Here is a 21,049-nt window from a genome sequence, read left to right on the forward strand (position 1 = left end):
TTGTGATCACGGTTTCGAAGTGGTTGTTTGGCTTATGCCAACTTACGTCACCTATGGCGAAGGCGAGATATCCGTCTATCAATTAAGGGTCGAGTATACAACGCAGCAGTTGGTTGTGTTTTATTTTGTGGCTGCGAGACGTGGCCAGTAGGGATAGAGAGAGGGTACTTGTAAGTTACTAGTATTTGGTTCCATGTGTTTCAGAAAGATTTCCAGCACTGCTGGGATCATCGGGTAATGGTGAGTAATAATGAGGTTAGACTCAGAGTATTAGGGAATGATGGTAAATCAATTGATGAGTTGGTGAATCTGCATCGACTGAGTTGGTTGAGCTACGTCCGACATATTTTTAAACGTCGTTTACCACGAGTTGCAATGCTGACAAGTGTTGGAGACTGTTAGAAGAAAGTTAGGGGTGGCCAAGCCGAAACGTGTCATCATTTCTTGGAGTCACAAACTTCTAGTTTGAACCATGTTGGTAGATGCAGACTACTTTGTTTTAGTCTGTGTGACTATTGTAACTAGTGGTTGGATTCTGTGGGTGACATGGCTCAGAATCGATCACAATTGGGTGGGTGTATACACTCTTTGTCTTCCATTAAACCGTGATATTAAAATTGCTTTATATCTCTCTTTCTACGATCTAATGTTTTCTTCCTGTACTATATGTTTATACATAATCTCTTTCATTGATTACTATCATTGAAGTGACTACTTCTATGAATTCGGTGTTCATCTTGTTGTGCTAATGAGGTGTGGTATCTTGGAGCGATGCATATATGTCTGGTTCTGCTTTGTAGATGACTGACTGATTGGAATATATGTTTGAAGATTTATTGAGAATGTAAGCTCTGAATATCTTCAGTTTACCTTAATCCATAAATGGCCTTGAATCGTTGAATTTTTTTCTCTTTAGTGTGTTTGTTGTTGAGGATGCTTTCTGTGTTTAGATTAAAATTGGCTTCATATTGTTAGAATGTCAATAGATAAATGTATTCAATAATATGTGGCCAAGTGTTTGCTACTCACGAGACCATATCATTGACTTAGGCCCCTGAATGATTAGAAACAAGAGACAAAGCTGCTAACCAAATGAGCAGTTTTTCATGTAATAAAATGATGACAAAGCAACAATATGTACCAAAAATAAACATGATAAACATTTTGACAATTGTAGGAAACTAACTTGCATGTGACTCCTTCTCCAGTCAATTAAGGCCTGTCTGTCAAGCTTAGTTATTGGGTATCGTATCAAACTTATTTATTTCTATAATATTTTTTGAACAATCTATTTTTAAGCTGTTGAAACAGTTTCAAGCATCAGTTAGTTCAGCTCTAAATATTATGAAGTTTAACTTTGTGGGTGCAATTAACCAACACTGTATGTTACGAATAGTTCCGTTCCTATTTTATTCCTAATAGTTATCATATTTTCATCAAATATGAACTATTTTAGTTGAGGAAATGGGTTTAAATATTGTTTTTAGTAAGTGTTGTACCAAAGCAACATGATTTACAGTATTAGTACTAGATTAACATGGCCTCCAATTAAATGTTATTTCCTTAAGTAAACAACAGTCCTATAGTTCTTTTTTGTATTGGTTGTTTGAGTTTTCTCATTGATGCATAGGACTGAACTTAATCAATCTCATATTGGCATAATGCTTGTGAATTCAGACAATATCGAGGTAATCCGCGCAGGATGCTCATACGCCAATAAGAGACTGATCAATTGCAGTTTTAAACATCAATAGGAAAACTCAAACAATCAATACAAAAATGAATTAAAACGTCACCCCATTGCACACACAAGTGGTTAGCTGGACTCAGTAGATAAGTGGATAACGCGATGATGTTTAGTGCGAACGGTACTGGGTTCGAGCCCCTGAGTGAACATCAATTCTGGGATGCAGACACATCCAGCTGACCAGTCCCGAATAAGGCGAAACGAGCGCTCTGGACTCCACTGCTAGTCACCATCCATCTCTGCTCATAATAGTCTTATAACTTTCTTCAGTAAATAAATTCTTCACTACACTTTTATGCAGATTTAAATACATGTAGACACTTGCTTCTTAAGTATGGAAAGTATCATACTCTAAACAGTACTGTCATTTATCATGATACAGAAAAAATTTATTTTCTAACTGCCTAAATACTTTACTCATACGTCAAATTCAAAGAGCCAAACTCAAATTTAATGAACCAGTGACTTTTACTGAAATAACTTACTCAAATTTTCTCTGATGAATAGCGATAATTCAGTCTAAAAAGATGTGTTAATCGGTTGCTAAAGTAACGATTTTTCAGTGTATTATTAATGCTTTTTTACTGATTATCCTAAAATTGATTTTGTTTTAATTACTATAACTTACATCGTACTGATAGGAATACTTCTCTTTGGTCATCCGGTTGAACACCATTAGCTGCTATACACAGAAAACGTTGATTCATTTTCCTGTGTAATTTACCAATAATCAGAGTGCCGTTATGATGATTAATAGCTGTGTATGTGTAAGGAATGAAGTAAGATGGAATCATAATAGGCGAAATCTCGGTATTATTTTGTATTACCAAAAGTAAAAATTATAGAGACGAAATGTCAATAAAAAACCAATAACTATAAGTCTTAACTTCAAAGGTGACGAGGTTGCAAACACAATCAACTGGAGACTGAATACTGCGCTAGCCAGAACTTATCCGGCGGCCAAACTTCTAATTCTGTATAAAACATGTTCAATAACTCAATCAAAGGTTGATAAGCATCCTTTTCATGTTACCGCCAATTGTATTTATAAATTTACATGTACCTGCCAAAACAGCTACATTGGCCGAACAGAAAGGAGGGCACATCTCAGATTTTTTGAACATGTCCCAAAAAGCCTCAGAATAAGAGAAAGAAAGACTCTAAATAGTGCAATCACTAAACATCTCCTTGACACAGGCCATCATGTTGACACCCTACAATCATTCAAGGTGATTAGTAAGCATCCAAACTCCAGTCTTCTGAAGTTTGCTGAAGCAGTTGCTATCAGGCGCCAAAAGCCTGATTTATGTGTTCAAAAGGAGATGGTTATTAATCTTTCCTTGCCTTGGTGATTAATATTCCAACTATCTTATTTTATCAACTGAAGTCTAGTCATGTTATTCCTATCAAGGTTTATTTGTTTCTAACCGTTTGAACTGTTGTCACAACAATGTTGTTGAATGTTCTTTCATCACATAAGGTTTATATTTACAATATTCAGTCTATTAAATCTATTTACACCCTTGCTATACTATATGAATATGTCTTTAATATAACTTCCAATCAAACTCTTTTATGTAAGTAATTTAAACCCATTAATTATGATTTTAAATATCACAGGTTGTAAGCAGCTGACGAGAACCAACGAAATAAAAATGAATTCATGCTATTCTGCTAGAATGTTTGTTCTTGCTCTTTTCAAAATGATAAAGGGAACTATGTGTATGTAATAAAAAATTGTTAAATATTAATCATTTAATAAACATACAACTACTTAATATGATTTCAGTGATCTTTATGTAATATGATTTAAGAGCAATAGCATCATTTTGGACTGAGCATAATGTACATAAATATTGATAGTTTAACATTTGTCTGCCATAATCATGGTATTTTATTTGAAACAGGGAAGAAAATTTATTTATTAAGTATATTTTTTAGTGTTGACTACTAAGGTTTCCTGAAAATATTTCAAACGATTTATCACCTGATTACATAAATACACTAAAATATGTGCAGATAATGAAATAACATTGTTAAACTTTGCGTACAAAAAGGTAACCTCATTTTAACACTTATAATCTTATCAAAGTTGTACAGACTATGGATACTATACTATGGATACAATACCGAAATGGGAAAATGAGAACAATCGCTCTAATAAACTAGGAGTAACTCTTAAAACAAATTGAAAGATCAAAAACGTAGTAGGCATTCCTTACTGATGAGAGTAATTATATTATCTAGTATTTCAGTCATTTCTTCGTACGGTAGGTAATATTCAACCGACTCAATTTTTAGACAGTTAATTAAACAAGTCTCTATTTAATATTTGTATATATTAGACTCAATAAAACATGCCAGATTACTGTAGTAACAAATAATTACTCTGTTAATATCAACACTTTCTATTGCTCTTCGCAAAATCAATACTAAGATGTATTTGTATAAAGTGATATCAGATGGAAAACCATTGAATCACTGAAAACTGGACAGCATATCCAACAAATGAATTGCGTTTAATAATAAGAATTAACTCCTATTGGTTTTGATTAAAATCAAATTAAACATTAGAAATAGTTTGATTTTTCACTTCTATTTCTGTTATGTATCGTCATTTTGAACTATTTAAACTGTCTGATAAGAAGGCCTGCAATATCATAAATTTATTTCATCTCTGCAAATCGTTTTATGCTTATCCAATTTACATTAAATATTAGTTTAAATAAATACATAAACTTGATAACTTACGGACACCTAATCCAGAAAATGCATCAGGAATTGATAATAATTTTCGATCAGTTTTATCATCTTTTAATAGTGGATTGGAAAACACTTTCCATGTTACTTGAGGTGGTGGATTTCCTGTCGCTAGACAATTTAGTTCAAGTGATGAACCTTCATCAACTTTTAAGTATGGAACAGGAGATTTAATAATGATTGGAGGGACTGTAAATAAATATAATTCAACAATATTATTATTAGAAAGAAAATGCACAGTAACTTATAAATATGGTTTAAAGTTTGAATCAAACCTTAGTAAAGTAATAAATAATTACATTAGAAGTTAAATTGTATTGGATTATAAATTACATTGACTTTGGAAAGAAATTCATTGAGTAATAATGAAGCTTTTTTAGGACAATACAATATTTATTAAAATTGTCAGTCATCAGTTCGAACATATAAAATGGTTAGAGTGATACTGTTGTTTCTAATACAGTTTCGAAAGGAACATCAGTAAGTGAATGCATAAATAAATAGTGTTTAATATTATGATGTATGTTTCAAGCTTTCAATTTGTTAGTTCCCGATAAGCATAATGAATGGTAATTTTAGGGATCCATTTATGGATCAATACTATGCGTATATTTTTATCGTATAATTGTTAATTAACTAAACTATTCATATTTATGTCTCTCTTATCATAAGCTTTGTTTTAACCTATGAACTGTTGTTATACAACTTTCCATTCTTGAATTATTCCCCGTCTATTAATCATTACCTCCCACATTCACAGCCACATTTGGCCAAATCTTGTACAAATGTTGTTTCTTATTTTATGGTACGATGTGGTCTGTTTGATTGGTATATAAACAGAGTATGTTTGAAATACATGATTCATATTGCAGAGGCTGAGAGTGATGTTCTGAACTTAACTGACTGGGCTAGGCAGGAGGCAGGAACAATGAGGACTCTAGACTGCTCATACGGGTTTACGCATCATTGATCCGATCGATAAGTCACTGCTCTCTAATTGGCGGTATCGTTACGTATGCATTAGCAGGGCACTCAGGCTACAAGTTATAACACAAGTATAGTCATGTTTTTAAAAAAAAATAAGTGTTCCAGTTAAAGAGGAAGAATGTATTTGTTTTATCCCAGCGAAAGAATTTGAATTAAATCCAACGTTTTGCCTGGCAATGTGGTCCAATGGCACAAGAATCCTTCAAAATACTTTAATTCTTACAAAGAAAGACTAACAGCTGAAGCCCTACATATATGGGCTAATCCAAACGGTATTAATAGGAGAGATGGAATACAACCAGCTGTCCGATGGCAACTAATAATTAATAAGTAAACCTGAATTTCTTATTCCACTCTATCTATATCGCATTAACTAATTAACAGATATTACATTCAACGGTTCAAATCAGTTACCTTATCTGAATATGTTAAACAATTGACTGGAACACTAAAAATAATGCGAACTTTCAATTACAATTGCAATTATTTTCTTAATATTCGCCGACCGAACACAATATATAATGAATGAAATTTCTTCTTCTCACTTACGTATACACACAATCTGTTATCTTAACACTTTTCGTTTCACACCTCATGTCTCTTACACACTAATGTAAATACCTACTTTAAACATTATTAACGTTGATTGGATAACTTATTCATTATACAGCAAACCGGCGAACCATGTACTTAATTATATTCGATAATTTTGATGTTTGATTATATTTCCTTGAAAAAGCTTGGACCAGATTGCTAGCCGAAACATTGGATTTACTTCAAATTCTTTCGCTGAGATTTTACAAATACATTCTTCCTCTTTAATGTCTCACATTAACTCGGCGCCCAAAGACTGTGAAACTATTCGATCAAATTTGGACGAAACTTCTTATCTAAGTATTCCAGTCGTTACTCTATTGAACAGTCCTTAATAAATATTTATAATCTTATTATTATCTTATACGTGTTACAAATTTCAAGTGTTTTGTTAAAAAATATAACAAAAGTGATGAATTACTAGTTTTATGCTCAATTCGTTTGTTACTTTTAAATTAGGAATGAGAAGTACGTGTATAAAATTATCTAAGTATAACTTTTTTTTCACCAAATATCATGATTTTAATGTTTGGTGACTTTTTAAATGAAAGTGCGATCGTGTATAGTTAGTTGATTGTGGAAATTTATTTGTCACGGATTGATTTAAACTAATAAGCTATTAGAAATCAAGGACTATCAGATAGAATTCTCGCTCCTTATTATATAATAGTCGTTCAATTGATGTTAATCTGTGGTAAATTCCTTCTCAATAATCAAAATATTTTGCATCATTTGAAGTAGTACATTAAGGACTAATAATTCTTTTTAGCACACTTTTATTTATCCATATCTTTTCACTGAAAATCTATTATTACTAGGGATCTAAATTGATACATTTGTATTATTATAATTTGCTATATTCTGCATATAAGAATCTAGACGCTAAGGTTAACGATAAACATCTTAATTATTGACTACACACCCGACATCTGACGAGTAACTCATTCTGTTGTGTTTAAATATTTTGAATGGCAATAATAGCTTTGGTCCAGTAATATTAGATAAGGTAGTGAGTGGTTTAGTTTTTTGGAAAATATCCATTTGAAATTCAGGTCTTGGTTTGTGAGCAATTTTTCCACTACGCCAGTTCAGTTACCCAAATACCCAAGTTATACGGTCACAGGACTTTCTGAGTAATAATCTTTTATATAGTGTTTTGTTACACCTTAATAATCATAATACGTCAAAGATATTTAGAAGAAAAAGAAGTAATTTTCTAAAGTATTAAAACTCAATTCATATAAACTGTACGATTCACTTTATTGATAATAACCGGTAAAAAGTCTTTAAAAGATTTCAGCTTTCAAGTAAGTATACAAAGTATTTGGATAACGCTGATTAATGATAACTTGGTTTTGAGAGCTGCGACCTAGTTCAAGTTTTCTCAGGTTGATTATTTATCACTTAAGTTCTTGCCATTCATGAGTTGAAGCCAGAACCGTGTGTACAAAAGAATTACTTAGTAGTATTATCACGATGGAACCCACCAGTCAATCTGAACGGCCGTTTTGTTTCAGTAAGTGACTCCTCAGCAGTGCGCATCCACGATCTCGCATGCAGGGTCCGGAACCACGACTTTCAGTCTCACATGTGAATGCTTAACTTCTAGACCCCTCAGCCGGCATCTAACAATTTCAATGTCTAACTTCAATCCATTCATGAACTTGCTCAACCCTTCATTTATTGTCTGAGGTGAACAACTCTCCTGATTTCGAATCACGCGTGCGTGATCGTGGATGAGCACTACTGGGGAGTCACCTACCAGAACAAAACGGCCGTACCTTTCTGCCAAATTTTCAATGGTGGTCTAGTTGAGATCAACTTATGAATTCAATTGATTGAATCCAAACTATCAACTACAGACTGACTGGTGTTACATGTCACCACATGGTATAAGTGTTGAATGTATTTAGATTTTATTTAATTCATCAAATATAGTATCTGACTGTTATGTGAAGGGGAAATACGCAAGTGTTTACAATTTATGACACTATTTGTCTAACAAAATTTCGCCTTAATTCAGTTCAAATCAAGCAGAATAAAAATATTAACATAAGAAGGATTGTTATTTTTTCTGATCAACCAAGTAGCTGAAATATGTAGGAACTATTTTCAATAATTTTATTACATACTAATATTTTGTAAAATCATGTTTATAAACTTACCAGAAATATTTAAAGATACGGTATGAACATGAATTCTATCTTTTAAGGTGAGTGTACACCTATATTCTCCTTCATCGTCTGGTAGGGTTGGTCGTAAAAATAAACTTAAAGCTTTGGTTTTTAAAAGATCCTAAATAGATTTAAGAAAAAAAAACTACTCAAGAAAACATTCAAATAAATCAATTTTTCTGTAATGCATATTATATTGTAGGTGTTTGTTTTACTGCAAATTCATTTGAGTTATTACAAACTGTCTATATGATCAAACAACATGGTTCCTTAAGACTATAAGTATTACATTTTCAAACTGTTGATTTCACTATTGATCTAGAAAATAATTGACTTTTAAACACAGTAAGAACATTAAGGTTCATTCTGTTTCACGGTTTCTTATCAATTTTAAAGAGCCTAAAATTAAAAGGAGGAAAATAATGATAAACAAAGATTTAGTGTATTTTAATTAGTAAATTTTAGGCATATTCAAAACGGAAACGAAAATCATAAGAAGAAGAACAGGACATAAAATATTTGATTAACGTATACCTCTATATTTAAAGAGTAACCACATAAAATAGAGGAAGTGATGTTATAGTAACTGATAATTTAATATAAGGAGAAAGGCTTCAGTAAGAAATCTTCTGAAATCTCAACTCATTTGAATGGAAAACGGATGAGAGTAGGATTTTTGAGAACAATCAGTTGTTTACGGTATTCAGGATGCGCTGTTCCATATTTTAAAATTAATTTCTTCACGTTTCAATTCATAAAGAGTTTTTTTAATAGCTACCAGGTCCTCATGTATTCAATTGTTTTAGTATACCATTTTATCTTTATCAAAAAAAAGTTTTGACTAGCCACTGTTTATAACTGAAAGGGACAAAAACTATTATAGCTTCATTGTTATTCTGTAAGTTTTTTCCCTATATTTATTTGTCACATACTCAGATGTAGTGTTCAGGATGTCAAGTTTCATTTTGGTTCACTTCAGATTCAATAACTAAAGTATGTTATACATTTGTTTACAATTATATTACTCCTTGTAATTTTAGGTTATGTTTAGACGATCAAGAGCAATGAAATAGAATGAATTCATTTTATTTCCCAAACCTTTATGTTCTTGATCTGTATAAATTTGTCATATGATCTGGTTATATAAAAATTTCTGAAGTCGACGTTTGTTAATCAAGATAAACAATGTTAAACTAACAAAATATAAATGTGCAGCTAGTCTGATTGTGATAGTTTAAAACGAAACAATTTTCATGTTATTTGTAGTCTATGTTCTCCCATATTTATATTTCTACGTATTACAGTGACGTTGAAGCAGGATTGCTTCCACTCGACTAAATAACGGTCAATAAGCTGTAATCGTTATATCACATGCCAATTCGGTTCTCTCCTTTCATTATATCTCAAAGGTAAAAGAAACCAGCATTTTATCTTGTCTTTAAAATTAAAACACATAATCTTGAAATTTCTATGGGTCTCTTGTAGTTTATAGTACCAATGACACCACTTGTTAAAATATTTCTACATGACTAATAAAGTGAATTACATTATACGATCAATTTGGCTATATTTTGATATTACTATTTCTGCGGTCACTATCACCAGTTTAGGAATCAATATCATCAAATCAGTTTAACAAAGAACATTATTGGAAAAAACCACATTAGGAATGTTGGAAATTTGCGTATGTTTATGAGTGCAGTATGATGATGTATATCAGTTACACTGGTTTCTGAAGATAACTATTACTAGTGCAATAGTATTCTAAAAAATTAAAATTGTAACTTGTTTAAACACTCACCATAGGTGCTAGGAATACTCTAGGATTTTCAGTAACTCTATAAACGCCCTTTGTAAGAAGTTGTCGTGGTGCTCGAATCCATGTTAATGTTTCCAGTTCCTGTAAGGCAAATCAGTGAACGATATTAATCAACTCAGGATGAGAATGAATTCTCCGAAAAGAGAACTCTTCAATGAACCAATATTTTTTATTTTATAATTCACGATGTATGTGTAACAAGTTTGGACTGACACAATTTTCAGAAGCCAAATTAATTGAACTTTGTAAAACTAGCTTTCAGATTTAAATTAAACTATTTCAAATAAAATTTATTAATATCAACAAAGAAATCTAGATTGTATGGATTTATTATTGGCTTAATTGTTGAAAACATGGAATGGTTTATCCCAGTGGAAGAGATTAACATTAACGGGTCCATCTTTTTTTGTTTGGCATGAAGTGTTCAAAATAAATCTAATAGTATAACTGGCTTGTCTTACTGAAGTCACGGGATTCAAAATGCCTTAAAAATTTCAATAAAATAAAATATTTCTCTCAAAGATTGAGGCTCGCATAGTTTTTATAAGCCCAAGGTTTTCTTTTACAGTAGTAGATAACAAGTGAATCATACATTTCCATCGAGATATATCAGAAGGGATATATTCCAAGTAGAGAGCTGTTGTATTACTGATATTTATATTAAATTTATGCATAAACTAATTCCCATCGAAGACTAGTTAGGAGAAACAATATATTTCCCCTAGTTATTTGTTTTAACTCTGTCTGTAGCTCTTCTAAGTTACTGCCGGTCCCAAGCATGGGTAAAAGAGAATGGTTGATTATGAGGTCAACATACCCATCCCATAGGAAACAACCCAGCTAAAAAAGCAGATCAGGTTAAACAAATCAAACTATTTAAACTACGTTCTCTGAGTTGAAGAATCATTATTCACAAGAATCGTGACGCCTCATGGTGAGAGCCGAGATTCTTTGGAAGTTACGAGGTTGATGCCCCTTCTAACAACCAGAGAAACAATTTTTATAGGTAATTGGAATGTCGGGATAATGTGGAACACCGGGAGGACCAGTCAAATAGCAACGGAAATGAGGTGATACAACTTTGATGGTGCTTGGAATCACTGAAACCCAATGGACCCGAGCTGGACGGAAAAGGTTAAATTCGAGAAAGATTCTGTTGTGCTCTTCGAAATTATGGAGTGAGTAGCTGAGAAAATTGTCAACATCACACGGAACTCGTGAGTTTAAGCATCCCTCATCTATATATCGTAGGTATTTATTTTACACAAAGAACAATAATGTGAAATAATTTTCCAAGTATGTATTCGGTTTTAATTTCATTGCATTCTAGATGTTGGTGATAGAGCAATTCTGAAGTGTATTAATGCAATATATAAATCAAACCAGTTAACAAATTTTAAAGCCTGTTCATCCATTAACAAAAGGTTAACCATCAAGTTGAATTATAAATTAACCTTTTCAATAATAAAATGCTATTGATTTTAATGGTTATTGATTTCGGAACGCGAAAATCGATCTGTCATTAAGTGATGACAAAAAAGTAATGATAAACTATGTAATATACATAAAAACCTGTGCATGATTAACTAATGTTATGTAATTTGTTTAATAGATATAGAAATTGCCATGGGCGTGTTCTGGATACATTTTTTGAACATATTAGTAATTTTCAACAGATTGAAATCATGAGTCAGTTGAAGCTAGACCACCATTGAAAATCTGGAAGCACTGGACGGCCGTTTCGTGCTAGTATGGGACTCCTCAGCAGTGCGCATCCACAATCCCGCACCCCGCGGGATTCGAACCCAGGACCTACTGGCTTCGCGCGCGAGCACTTAACCATTAGACCACTGAGCCGGCATCCAGCGGTGTTAATGTCTAACTTCAACCAATCCACGAAGTTGCGCAGCCATATACCATTGTCTTCAGTGAGCTGATATCTCACAACGGACCTGGTTGTACTCCACTGGTAACGGCTTCCCACTAGAACTCCGGGAGTATCTCTTGAAGTCAGTCACTAGTGAGCAGATGATTATTATCAGAAGGGGTTTGTGGAGATTTTTGATCGTGGATGCGCACTGCTGAGGAGTCCCATACTAGCACGAAACGGCCGTCCAGTGCTTCCAGGTTTTCAATGGTGGTCTAGCTTCAACTGACTCATGATTTCAATCTGTTGAAAATTACTAAAATCTCCACAAACCCCTTCTTATATTAGTAATCATCAATATAAAATTGTACGGATTGTTTATTTTTTCAGAGATCACGAACCTTTCAATTTTAGACCATTAGTGTAAACCTGGAAGTACTGGACGGCCTTGTTTTTCTTAAGATGGGACTACTGTACAGTGTGTACCCACGATCTGGTATGCGGCACTTGGACCCAAAACCTTAACGCGAAACCACTGAACCACCCTTCAACATTGTTAATGTATAACTCCAATCAATCGGCGATATTGCGTGACTATTTTAGTAACTGTTCGTCCGCTTGAAGTAGTAAGACAAATTACATAATGCCTCTAGTTCATACGTAGTCGTTACAATTATCAGGATCTATAATGAGTAAATGACTTATTTATATAACATGGATCAGCACCCGTATATGCTTGTTAATCTGCGAACCAGTATATATTTGTGATGTTTGAATGCTGTTATTCGGCTTCCAGCGATAGAGCTTATTATCCAGTTTCGATCTTTTTCTTCTAATTAGCTTGATGGTTAGGCTTATGAAACTGTGTTATTGACGGAATCGAACAGAACCGAATAATTTTATTCACATAAACGGGTATTTCTAAAAACTTTTTCAAACAATATTCAAAACAATTAACTTTATCATCACAGAGATTAACTAGATTTTTTTCACTTAGCAGGTCAAAATCCTGGAAAAAATTTTCCACACGGAGTTTTTATTGATTTGTAATACTGACATTCTGACTTCTGAATAAATAGGGAATTTTTTAAGAGGACAATAATATTTAAACTACAAGTGAGATTATAGGGACTTTAAATATTTAGCCATTCTTATTACTGAATTCACTAAATAAAACCACTGAACTGCTGTTAATTTACATTAACACCGTCCCTCACAACCCTTACTAATTTGAATAACATCTAACATAAATAGTAGATCAGAAAATAACCTGACATATGTATTGTAGTAGACCTAAATAGCCTATCGTAATAATTATTGCCCTATTTGTTCCGTGCTCTCTACTTCTGCTTTATTTTCTCTAGTTATAGATGGTTATAAGAAATTCGTTATGGAGCAGAAAATGACCAAAAATGCACCATTCATACATCAATAGGATGTCCATTTAAGCAGAATTAAAAGTTCCTGGCCGATACACTTCATTGTTGTAATACATGTCATAAATGTACTACATAAACAATTTTTGAACTAGTGAACTTAAAATATGTTTGCTCTCTACACTCAATATTACTATTTATATCAAGCTGATCATGTCTGTAAACTGGCATGAATCCTGTATTCATTATTTTCAGAATATATTATTATTAAGTGACAAACATACTTATGCATTAAAACTGGTGAGAAGTATGCTACAGTTTGTAAGCAATCCTAAAATCTGTCAAACGATTAATAAAGCAAATGTGTTTGTTAAAACACTTAATATCATTTATATAACAAAGGAATTTTTATTAAATAAGTAATATTCTTGAGGATTCAGGAAGCTACATTAGTAGGGTTTTCTTTACTTTATAAACTTATAATTTGTCTCTAACGTACTTCACTGACACCTGTTACTCCTCGTAGAGGAGCACAGGCCACCCACTAGCACTGTCCATCCATCCATGTCCTGGGTAATCCTTTTCATGTCTGCTTTCAATTCTCGACATAGTGTGATATTCGGCCTTCGTCTTTTCCGTTTCCCTTCAGGAACTCAAGTTAGAACTTTCCTACTGATGCAGTTTGGTGATTTCCTTAATTTATGTCATATCCACTTCAACGTCTTTCCCTAATTTTCCCCTCATCAGGAAGCTGATTTGTTCCCTACTACAGTAGGCTGTTACTGATGGTATTCAGCCAACGGACATTGAGTATCTTGCATAGACAACTGTTTTTAAATACTTGTACTTTCATGATGAGGGTTTTAGTAATTCTCCAAGTTTCAGCTCCGTACAGTAGAACTGTCTTGATATTCGTAATAAAGATCCAGACTTTGATGCTGGCTGGCAGCTGTTTTGAGTTTCATATGTTCTTCAAATGTAGGAATGCTACCATTGCTTTGCCAATTCAATTGATCTCTAAGCCTTAGTGAAATTAAACTATTAAGTAGGGGAAATTTGTACTGACAAGAATATCATTATGATTGTCTGATTAATGGTTGCTATTGTTTTTCGTATTTTTACTAGATAGTTTTTAAAAAAATCGAATCATACAAAACAAGTGTAAATTAATGCGTTAAAGAATTTTGTATTCAAACTGATTTATTATGAATATACCGAAACGTTGAAGATGACTGAGTTCAATTCGATCCTTTAATAGTTTAAGAGACAGGACATACTGTAAATAAATAAGAATTCTGATTTTGTTTTAAATGAATAGAAACTGTTTCATATCCTTAATTTTAACTTTACTTGATATCACCATATGTACCCCACAAAAATTAGACGAATAAAATAGTCTCTTAAACCTTACTAATTAAATCAACAAAAAAGGTATAGTAACATAAATACAGTAGTTAATGATTATAGTATGTGTCATAATTGTTATAGATTGACCAAAAAATGATACTAGATTGTTTGACACAAACACAGAGTACTTTTTTTTGTCAAGACACCTTGATTATGTAGACCTACCTTTCTAGTTAGAACAATATCTATCGGACATGATAATTCAGCCATAGAACCATTTTTAACTGAAATATTCATATTTGTTTTATATACATTCCGTGTAACTTCAATTAATGAAACTATATAGAATGAAAAATGAAATAATGAGAAACACTTATGATAATCTAATGTTCTAGAATAAACGTATTCAACTGTTTTATAGATCATGAAAATAATCTAAAACAGTATTGTTAATTTGTTGAAACAAGTTCAATGTATCACAATAAAATGATATACAAACAATACGAACTTGTAAAAGAGGACCTTCTCCACTGGTCTCAAGGAGATCTAAGTCAAGAGTTATAAATTGATAACGTGAAAATTCTTAATCATTAAACTAATACAGTAGGAAATGTAGGGGAATGGATTCTACTCGCATATTTTTTAATGGTTAAATAAATTACGTAGTGTAAATCATAAGCTTTATTTATTATGCTTTTTAAATAACTCTGGATGTCGGAATAAAACAAAATTCTAAACGAAAATATAATATACAAGTGAAGTGTTATCTAAGTAACTCACCTAAGGATCTTGGTTGTGTAGAAAAATCTTCATAGGTCTAGTGTTAATAGTAAACTTAATTGAAATAAACAATTATATCGTGTGCATATTGAGACTAAAGTGAGAAGTAATGTAAGGTAAGGAATTGACAGACTAATTTTTATGTGTACAATGAATGTTGTAATATTCATGGACAGTATTAAAAAAATACAAAAAACTCAAGTCTTTTAAACTAAACTAATTGAGTAGGGGTAGTGATCAATAGATCATTGTTCATTAAGATAAGATCTAGAAGAGGATAGAGAGTTAACGTGCTTGTTTAAATTAAACCGCTTCTGAGTTGTATCATATGTTTTTTCCAGCAGTTGTTTATAATAGTCGCCCAGACCCAAAAGAGATATGTTCGAGCTATCGGCACATTAAACTGCATTGGTATAAGATGAGTCACTACTTTGTCAGCCGATCTGTTAAATTCGCCTTTAGCCATGCTTCTTAACATCGATCATTTAGTGGTTCCAATAAATACAATTATTGTTTTTCGATGGACGTTTGTTCTCTGAGTTGGGTGGTTTGATCATGGAGCTTTGATCCTTCTTTGGAACGACATCACTAGCAAAAACTCAGGACTCCTACTCATTATTTCACTCCCTATGATCAATCCAAGTGTTGACGTGGACCTGTTCTGCAGCAAAAGTTTGCACTTAGAGGGGGGGAAATACCTTCCAAACATAGTTACATTGTAATTCACTTGATATTGTTTACTTGAATCTTCCCATTGATGTTTATAACTGCAATTGATCAGTCTTTTATTGGCATATGTGTTTACTGTGCGTATGCCTCGATATTACCTTAATTCACAAGCATTATAAGCAAAGATGGATAGTGGCTAGCAGTGGAATCCAGGATGCGCGTTTCGTCCTATTTCGGACTCGTCAGCCGAATGTACCTGCACCTCAACGTTGATGTTCACTCTGGGACTCGAACCCAGCACCATTCACTTCAAACGCCATCGCGTTATCCACTTAGCTACTGAGCCGTGACAGCCACTTGCTTGTGCAATGGGGTGAAGTTGAAATTCACTTGATATTGTTTACTTGGATCTTCCCATGGATGTTTAGGGCTGCAATTGGATTGTTATTAAAGATAATTACAAAGTTTCATTATGCTGGTGTGTTCACTTAATAAAACTATGAGATCTTCATAGTTAACAAGTGAACCTACTAGTAAGAGATTAATCGCCGAAAAGCTAGATGAATAAAATGTTATTTCTAGGAAATCATCTATGACGGAAATGAACACATAGGAGTTGTCTACTATCCTTCTTTGAGTGTTACGAGGTTGATAATTTTGGTGGTGGTTCCCCATAGACTTTGACTCAACCAATAATCTTTCGGTAGAGAACCTTTAGAAGAACTCTGAAAGCTCTCTATTTACTTATAGATTCATATATGTTGTTATGAGTAATTGAAATGAAAAACCTTTTATACAATTACATCTTAATATTTCTTAGGATTTCAACTAAGCTTTTAGTGTTCATTTTGAACCAATAGACAATTAGAGATTAATTAAAGTTGTTGGTTAAATGTTATCTATTTTTGGCAGATCAGGTTTGTAGCGACTGGATATGTGAGCCAACAAATAGTACTTAATCACTGATCGTTAACTCACTGAAGGGAATATACGCGCGTTTTAATAATTAACCCATACTGTTTCAAAGAGTGACTGTAGATATTTGCGACATAGTCAATTATATTTATGACCAGTGATATTGTAAAGGGAATTAAAGACAGTAGAAAAATTTGGAAGCGACAGGATCAAGGCCGGAAAATAAATACATATACTCACCAGAAAAGTCATAGGTATTTAAATTAATCTACGGAGTACTTGACAGTAGTTTCAAAATATACATCTTATTATAAATAGTTGATTAAAATTTATAGTACGCCCATTAACTTAAAGTTCTAGACTAAATAACTTGAGATAAGTGTATCTAATTAAACCAGGTTGTGGTATTTACTATGATATCTGGATTCTGGCAGTTAGTGATGCTACCTGTTAAAATGAGTAATTATCGATTTTGACTAAATTATAGCATCCATCTCTTTTGTTCCTAAGCATGTTTATCAAACACTATCCTAAATATTATGGTCTGAGACTTTACTTACTTATAGATAGTTATTTTTTCTGCGTAAAAATTTCTGGCCTAATATGTCAGAAAAGTGGCCGGCTAATAGCAGATAGTATTACAACGAATATATCACTATTATTTATTCATTCCCAGTTAATAATGTTCTCTAATTCTTGTTTCTAAGCTTCGTTGAAGTATTTTCACAGAACCTTAGTATAATTTTCAACAGTCAATTCAAGTGACTACTCAACGGAGTAACATCATTCTATTTCACGATTTATCGTCAGCTTGAGAAAAACTAAAATTACAATTATGAATATAATGTTTAACATAGTACAATTTGCTCAGTTTGAGTACATGTTCTAAACGTAATCAAAACTATAATAAGAAGAATAGCGCACAAAATCTATGTATATCACCGAAAGTTAAGTATATCACTAAATGAGAAAATATGTAAACAATCTTTGGTCATGGAAAAATTGAACTGAAATCATGAGCAAAAGTGAAATTTCAGTCTCTCATCTACAGGTTATTCTGACGATTTGTTACACTAAAAAAACAATTGGAATCTGATTCAAATCATATGATTTGGTTCGAACTCAGTGGACTGAAGAGATACATATTTACAATTATTTTTATAATTGTTTTGAAACGTGAGTAAAAATTAACACCCATAAATGAATGTAATAAAAATTTATATTAATCTGTATCTGGCAAGATTATCTTGAAAAGTCAATGTAAAAGATTTCTATTCATTTTAAATACTGAAAAAACCTTTAGGTTTAGATAAGATTTGTCACCAAATACGCTTGTTTCATGATCTGATTAGATGTAGTTATATGGAAATTTTACATTCATCTGTATTCTTGTGCACTCAGAGCTATACTTCAGGAATTTGATTACTACTTTCATGGAAACTAGTACTTACTTACTTACTTACGCCTGTTACTCCCAATGGAGCATAGGCCGCCGACCAGCATTCTCCAACCCACTCTATCCTGGGCCTTCTTTTCTAGTTCCATCCAATTCTTGTTCATTTTTCTCATGTCTATCTCCATTTCTCGGCGTAATGTGTTCTTTGGTCTTCCTCTTTTCCTTTGGCCTTGAGGATTCCATGTGAGGGCTTATCTTGTGACACAGTTGGGTGCTTTCCTCAATGTGTTTCCTATCCACTTCCAGCGCTTCTTCCTCCGCTGGGACCTGGTTTGTTCTCTCCCACAGTACGTTGTTGCTAATAGTGTCCGGCCAATGGATCTGAAGTATTTTGCGTAGACAATTGTTAATAAACACCTGTATTTTCTGGATGATGGCTTTCGTAGTTCTCCAGGTTTCTGCCCCATACAGTAGAACTGTCTTGACATTTGTATTGAAAATCTTGACCTTGGTGTTGGTTGACAGTTGCTTTGAGTTCCAGATGTTCCTCAGTTGTAAATATGCTGCTCTTGCTTTGCCGATCCGCGCCTTCACATCTGCATCAGATCCACCCTGTTCGTCAATGATGCTGCCCAAATACGTAAAGGTTTTTACATCTTCCAAATCTTCTCCGTCAATTTTGATTGGATTGGTGCGTTCTGTGTTGTATCAGAGAATCTTGCTTTTCCCTTTGTGTATATTGAGACCTACTGCTGCTGAGACTGCTGCCACACTGTTCCTCTTCTCTTGCATCTGTTGTTGAGTTTGGGATAGAAGGGCCAGATCGTCTGCGAAGTCTAGATCATCCAACTGCATCTTAGATGTCCATTGTATCCCGCGCTTCCCTTCAGACGTTGACGTCTTCATGATCCAGGAGAAAGAGAAAGGGTGAGAGTAAACAACCTTGCCTAACACCGGTCTTCACTTTGAACGACTTTGTCAACTGTCCTCCATGTACAATTTTGCAGTGTAATCCATCATATGAGTTCTGTATAATATTGACTAACTCCGCCTGGAGTCCCTTCGGGGGTTACTGCCGGTCCCAAGCCCGGATAAAGGAGGAGGGTTGGGCATGGGGTTAGCGTCCCCATCCTGTAGGAAACTAGCTCGCTAAAAAAACGCTAACGAGAAAAAAAATTATTCAAAAAAATGATTAAAATCTTTTAAACTAGTACATCACTATATTTTAATTATTTAAACTTTATAGCATATAAATTACACTAAAACCAATACCCTTGTTTTAATTTATCTATCAAGTTTATCATTAATTTAAAATTTATATTTGTCATTTTCGACATGTAATACATAGTCACGTAGTCAGTCAGTCAGTCAGCTACTACGTAGGACCAGGCATATATATGCATCGGTCCAAGTTGCCATACCTCATTAACACAACAAGATGAACACCGGTTTCATAAAAGTAGTTAATTCAGTTGTGGTAATATATAAAAGAAAGATTGCAATAAGGATATAGTACAGGAAGAAAGAATTAGTTCGTAGAAAGAAAGATATGAAGTGATTTTAACCTCTTAGTTTAAGGGAAGATAGAGAGTGTATACACCGACGCCATTGTGATAGATTCTGAGACATTGTCACATAAGTTTATATTCGAGAAATAATGTTTAATCTAGTAATAAGGAAGTGATTTTTCTTTTCTTAAAAAAAACTCAACTTAAAACTACTTAGTCTTAGAATACGTTTTAACTACAATACAAGTAATATATTCAGTACTATATACGTTGACAACTAGTTATGTAATTCATAATGAACGTATTTATACATGTTAATTAAAATAATACGATAGATTATCTAGACTCAGATAAACTATCATGAATATAACTAAAAATATGAAGAAAGAAAAAATTATATTTTCTACTTACCATATAATAAAAGAATTTCTACAGTAATATATTGAACAATTTGAAATATTCTCATTAAATTCATTATTCATTAATAGTTCGTCAAAGTGGGCAAAAATAAATAAATCAGTTATGTAATATCATAGTACTTTTATGTATATACTTTTCTTTAAAAAATATTTTCAATGAGTTAACTAAATTCAATGAATTTTGTTTATTTTTATTTTTTTATTTTTTTTTAAATTTTATATCATTCCTTTATTTGAATCATTTTGTAAACAATATAAAATAAAACAGGATATGATTTGATTTTATTATACAATAACTGATTAAATAAATAGATTAATTTTGTTTTAATTATTTATTTTAATTTATATAGTAATTTTTCAAAAATATTTCGCGGTTGATTTAAATCTATCCCGTTGAAAATAGAATAAATTTATTTTCATATATATATATTTGATATTTAGGTTATGTATATATATTTACTTTTGAGTAATTTAAAACTATATCGACCAATCAGATTATTTATAATCTATCATTAAAGAGAAAATGAATCTAAATTTAACGATTATAATATTACTAGTTAGTAGTATGTTGTATATGTCTAATAATTTTATAAAATGGAAAAAAAGCATATATAGTAGAAAAACTTTGACAATGAGTATACAGAAAATTATTATTTATGTTTAGATTGCTCAAACAATTACAATAAAATTG

At 32.5% G+C, this 21,049-nt stretch overlaps 1 protein-coding gene across 1 annotated transcript in view; it reads right to left on the reverse strand.

Moving 5' to 3' along the window:
* The window catches only part of MS3_00001659 (uncharacterized protein), a 34,110-nt gene extending 13,328 nt beyond the window's left edge, over positions 1-20,782 (reverse strand). Inside the window, exons 1-6 of the mRNA XM_051209129.1 lie at positions 20,351-20,782; positions 14,897-15,009; positions 10,064-10,162; positions 8,254-8,383; positions 4,499-4,696; positions 2,376-2,504 (exon numbers count right to left, since the gene is read on the reverse strand). Of these exons, the coding sequence (XP_051074558.1) occupies positions 2,376-2,504; positions 4,499-4,696; positions 8,254-8,383; positions 10,064-10,162; positions 14,897-15,009; positions 20,351-20,414 (733 nt within the window). The 5' untranslated portion in view covers positions 20,415-20,782. The remainder of the gene's footprint in view (positions 1-2,375; positions 2,505-4,498; positions 4,697-8,253; positions 8,384-10,063; positions 10,163-14,896; positions 15,010-20,350) is intronic.
* Between the last annotated feature and the right edge of the window lie 267 nt (positions 20,783-21,049).

This window comes from Schistosoma haematobium, chromosome 1, assembly GCF_000699445.3.
Source record: "Schistosoma haematobium chromosome 1, whole genome shotgun sequence".
Lineage (NCBI taxonomy): Eukaryota > Metazoa > Platyhelminthes > Trematoda > Strigeidida > Schistosomatidae > Schistosoma > Schistosoma haematobium.